General features: G+C 34.5%; 1 protein-coding gene across 1 annotated transcript; it reads left to right on the forward strand.

Annotated features, from left to right (window-relative positions):
• Positions 1 to 2532: 2532 nt before the first annotated feature.
• On the forward strand, positions 2533 to 3653 carry LOC137807017 (glycine-rich cell wall structural protein-like). Its single transcript, XM_068607435.1, has 2 exons — positions 2533 to 3063; positions 3112 to 3653. The coding sequence occupies exons 1-2, from the start codon at positions 2706 to 2708 to the stop codon at positions 3525 to 3527; spliced, it is 774 nt and encodes a 257-aa protein (XP_068463536.1). The 5' UTR covers positions 2533 to 2705; the 3' UTR covers positions 3528 to 3653.
• Positions 3654 to 4935: the final 1282 nt, after the last annotated feature.

Here is a 4935-nt window from a genome sequence, read left to right on the forward strand (position 1 = left end):
AGTGACATAACATATTTTCTACCTCCTTTGTAAAGTAGTATTGGGAAAGTTATAAACTACAAAAAAAGGTGGCAGATAACACCATTTTCTACTATCAAAACATTCATTCTATAGTAAATAAAACATAACTCGTCACCCTTAATAGCTCTAAATACATGGAACCTGCAAACATTGGAACCCTAAACTTGTTAATATGTAGACATTTCGAACCGAAGCCAATTTAAATCTAAAAGTTAATATTCCATTTACAACAACAGTTTCCCTTTCAGTAGCCCCAATGTGCATCTAAAGGAAGAATAGAAGAAAATGAAGGAAAAACTTACCTAATAATAGCGCTAACCTGATGAAGAAATTGCTACAAATAACAAATTTACCTACTCACAATCCACCACCTATATAAGTCCCCACAATATTCGCATGAGAAGCAGAAGAAACCAATGTGCAAACGAAGGAGTAGAAGAGGCCAACAATTGAGGCTTTGCATATACACACAGAGAACTCTCTCACTCTATCAACTCTTCAAACTAAAGTCAGAAAAGTGATACATTTTTTTTACTCACTTAAAAACATGTCATATCTGTAAGTCCTAGGTGGAACAACATTAGCTACACACACAACAAAATTTAACAACTATTAGTAAACGAGAACCATTATCATATTATTATTGAAATACTGATACGTTGAAAACCCACATCAAATTACAACTGGAAAAAATAATAATTTTTTTTATTAAAATGTAGATCCATATAATTTTAACAAAGTAAACTACAACCATTATCATTGTTATGTAAAATTATAACAACCAAATAGATAAAATATTTAATTTAAAAATTAGAACCAATAACTATAGAAAGTTCAGCAACACAAAACACGTTAACCTTATAATAATATAACTGATTTAGAAAACGTGGAAATTCACACTAAATCCGTTACTAACAAACGATGAAAATATTCATCTAATAGTAAATGAAACGCATCATGTATACGCCAGTTTTCTAAGAATTGGTGTATATTATTTGTGACATGCATTCTTTAATTTTTATATATCTTGATTGGATAATTATATTGAACTTTTTTTTTATCAGGTAATAATGAATAAATAAATATGAAACACTTCATGATAATCCATCTCTTATATAATTAATAAAAACAGATAAAACCAACTAAAAAACTCTAAAGTCTACCAAAATTTCCAAAAACCATAAATCAACAAGTTAAAACCAAAACTAAATCGAGTGTAGACAAACCAAAATTTCAAGACAGCAATCTAAATAAAACAAACAAGTATATATGAAATTTTAGATGATATCCAAGACCAAAACTAATTATTTTAGATGATTATATTGAACTTATTATTACTTTATTTTGATATTATTAACACAAGACAGTGATGGAAGCACATTGAAACCTAATTAAAGGCATTGAAAGCGCTGGTACTTTTATTTTTTAACAAGCATTCTATAACCAAAAGAACCTTTTAATATTAGTTTTAATTATTATGAAATAATATGGTTGAAGCAAGTTGTAGATGTGGTGGGGTGGTTAAACGTCCAGAAATGCTATATATTTCTAAAACTGGAGTAAACACTAACAGCTGTGAAATGTATTTTTAATTTGATTTTGAGAGAGATGGCTGAAAATGTAGCTCATCATCACATGCAATCCAATGTAGGTAGGGCAAGCTTGGAAGGTATAGATGAAAAGAACAGTATAAAGACGTGAGAGTCTTCAACATTTCATAATTGCCATCTGCCAACAGCAGTCACTTACAGAAAAAATTTCTAACTACACTTTTTACTCACACACTCAAAATGGAACTAAATTAATCACTCTGTACCCTTCACCTCGCCACTTACGTCCAGCTTTAAATATATTTACCAACTAAAGTCATTATCTTCGATAACAATATTTAAAATTAGACAAAGGTAAAGTCGTACTTGGAATGTTTTTTACATTTTAAAGTCGTGTTTTGAATTGAAAAACTTATAAAAGAATAGGAAAAATAATATCCATTTGGGTAAAAATCATCCAAAATGAAACTATTTTTGTAAAAGGAACCTGATTCTTGACAATAAAAATAAGGAGCATGTTTGATGGAAAATTGTGAACAACCACTTTAGTGATAAACGAAATGTACCATTTAGCACCTGATCATGAATGAGATAATTTACTGCAGCAATCAACAAAAATACATTTCACATCTTAATAAATTAATATTTTATTCATTTTTATTTTTAATTTAAAATATTATATTTTTATAAACAGTGTCAAAATGTAATGTATGTTATGTTATTATTGTTCATAATGTAAACATAACTTTTCTCTTTACTGCAGGAACCCAAAAAGCCTAATCGGTATTTAAACTTACAGTGACCCCGGAGGAAGCTAGTTGCTTTCACTATCTCTTTCTGAATTTCTGTTGTTATCGAGATATTAACATTTTTGTTAATAGTTATTAATCGCACTCCATTGTACTTAAATAAAGTAGTTGATGGTTGGGACATGACAATTAAGATTTCACCGGCCCTTGGATTTTGTCTTCGAAACAAAGGTTGAACTTTTGGCGGTGTTCCATGTTGAGACCTGCATAAGTCTACGTGTATTAATGGTGTGTCTGCACTTGTTCCCACTATAAATAACTCCTTTCTTCCCAAGCTTTCTCCATAACAAGCATTTTCTGCCCTATTTTCTCTATCTGTGCAAGGATGGGAAAGTTACAAAGCTATGTTGTAGTTCTTGCTGTGGCATTTGTATTTGTGATAGGAGCAGCAGAATGCAGAAAAATAAAAAAAGATGAGTTAGTTGACAGTTTTGGAGGTGGTGGCTTAGGTGGTGGGGCTGGTGGAGGCTTTGGAGGTGGAAAAGGTGGTGGATTAGGAGGAGGAGTTGGTGGTGGAGGAGGTGCAGGTGGAGGTGCTGGTGGTGGTGGAGGAGGTGGAAAAGGTGGTGGATTAGGAGGAGGAGTTGGTGGTGGAGGTGGTGTAGGTGGAGGTTCTGGCGGTGGTTTCGGAGGTGGAAAAGGTGGTGGCATAGGAGGAGGAGTTGGTGGCGGAGTTGGGGCAGGTGGAGGCGTTGGAGGTGGTGTAGGTGGAGGCGTTGGAGGTGGTGTAGGTGGAGGCGTTGGAGGTGGTGTAGGTGGAGGTTCTGGCGGTGGTTTCGGAGGTGGAAAAGGTGGTGGCATAGGAGGAGGAGTTGGTGGCGGAGTTGGGGCAGGTGGAGGCGTTGGAGGTGGTGTAGGTGGAGGCGTTGGAGGTGGTGTAGGTGGAGGTTCTGGCGGTGGTTTCGGAGGTGGAAAAGGTGGTGGTATAGGAGGAGGAGGAGGAGCTGGTGGCGGAGGAGGGGCAGGTGGAGGCGTTGGAGGTGGTGGTTTTGGAGGTGGTGGAGGTGGTGGTTTTGGAGGTGGTGGAGGAGGAGGTGTAGGAGGAGGTGTAGGAGGAGGAGTTGGTGGAGGTGCCGGTGGAGGCGCTGGAGGAGGCTTTGGAGGTGGTGCTGGTGGGGACGGCGGTGATGATGGTGGGGATTTCTGAGTTAAAATATATTCTGAATAGTATGTATACTATATACCATGCAATGCCATGCTCATTTAAGGAACCAAGTACGTATAACGTACACTATATTTATACATTAACGAAATAAACGGAAGTTTTCTTTCATACTCTATCTCATTCTTCTCCTTTATAGCTCACAACTCCAGTTAATCATAGTTAACAAATAGCCCTTCATAAAACAACGCTCATATTTGTTGTGTTGTACGAATCAACTCAAATAAACTTAACTAACAAGCAAAAATTAAAGACATGGCATGAATGTGGCACTTCTAATTGAACTGCACAACTATAACATCTCTCGAAACAGGTATTCAACAACTTGGATTCTATCCAACACTAGTGGTAATCGAGGTAGTACAAACAAATTCATGTCATGAAAAACCTGTTATATAGGAGGTACCTATGAAGAATGTTTTAGTCCAATAACTACCTTACAGAGCTGGTATGAACAGCATCAGTAAAAGTTCAAAAGTTCAAAAGTTCAAAGATGGATCATCCACTTGCCTTCTTCCTTTTATCACACTTTTTCTCATAGTTTTTATTTATTCATACAGTGCTATTCTTTTTAAAAGAATTCATTTAAGGGCCTCATTGGTTTTAGTGTTCTTCTGGAAAAACAGCCCTTGTCTTTGCTCTTGACTATCTTTTCCAAGAAACTGACAAGTAAGAGCAACCATGTCATGTTGAATATATATCTATCTGGTTCTGGTGACTATAGAGAAAGGATATTAATTAATTAACGACTTGTAGATAGTAGATGCATGATGCAATTTTCAGGAAGATCTGCAACAGTATCTATACATGCTTTGGTAAAGGTTGGGTAAATGGAAGCTCAGATTTATATTTGTTTTGAGCTCCATACCTGTCTTCCAAAATTATTTAAGTTAACTATGTCTGATTTTTTTTATCAAATAAATAAAATTAAGAAACTATTTTAAATACACCTACCCTTATACATAATAATTGTTTCCAAAACAACTAGCTCTTACTTGATGACATCATTTACAAAATCTAAATTTGTTTATCTTTTCATGAATTATAGTATAGTTCACATGCTGTATACAAATTACGTACCAAAGAATTTCTCGTATGAGATTAACAAGAGCCATAACTATTTACAATTAGATTATCAGGAATGAATATAATTAAACACATAAATCATACGAAGATACATATAGAAGTAAGATCATTATGGAAGAAAAATAATAGTTTAAAAGTAATAATAGAGATGAAAATGGATATAAAAGTTTGATTCAAGATAAGAATATTAATTCACGAAGCTTAAAACATCATCTCTATTGAAATAGCTGATAAATATATTTTTTTTAAATATCATCCACCTAGCCTGTAATATTTTATTACATGCTAATCTCAAACATTCTTTAGT

The sequence above is a fragment of the Phaseolus vulgaris genome, chromosome 3 (assembly GCF_000499845.2).
Source record: "Phaseolus vulgaris cultivar G19833 chromosome 3, P. vulgaris v2.0, whole genome shotgun sequence".
Taxonomy (NCBI): domain Eukaryota; kingdom Viridiplantae; phylum Streptophyta; class Magnoliopsida; order Fabales; family Fabaceae; genus Phaseolus; species Phaseolus vulgaris.

Bases quoted from the DNA above. Each gene is read 5' to 3' on its own strand.
- LOC137807017 (XM_068607435.1), top strand. From the start codon at position 2,706: ATGGGAAAGTTACAAAGCTATGTTGTAGTTCTTGCTGTGGCATTTGTA. The intron at 3,064-3,111 runs GTGGAGGCGTTG...GAGGTGGTGTAG, and splicing joins TGGTGGCGGAGTTGGGGCAG to GTGGAGGCGTTGGAGGTGGT.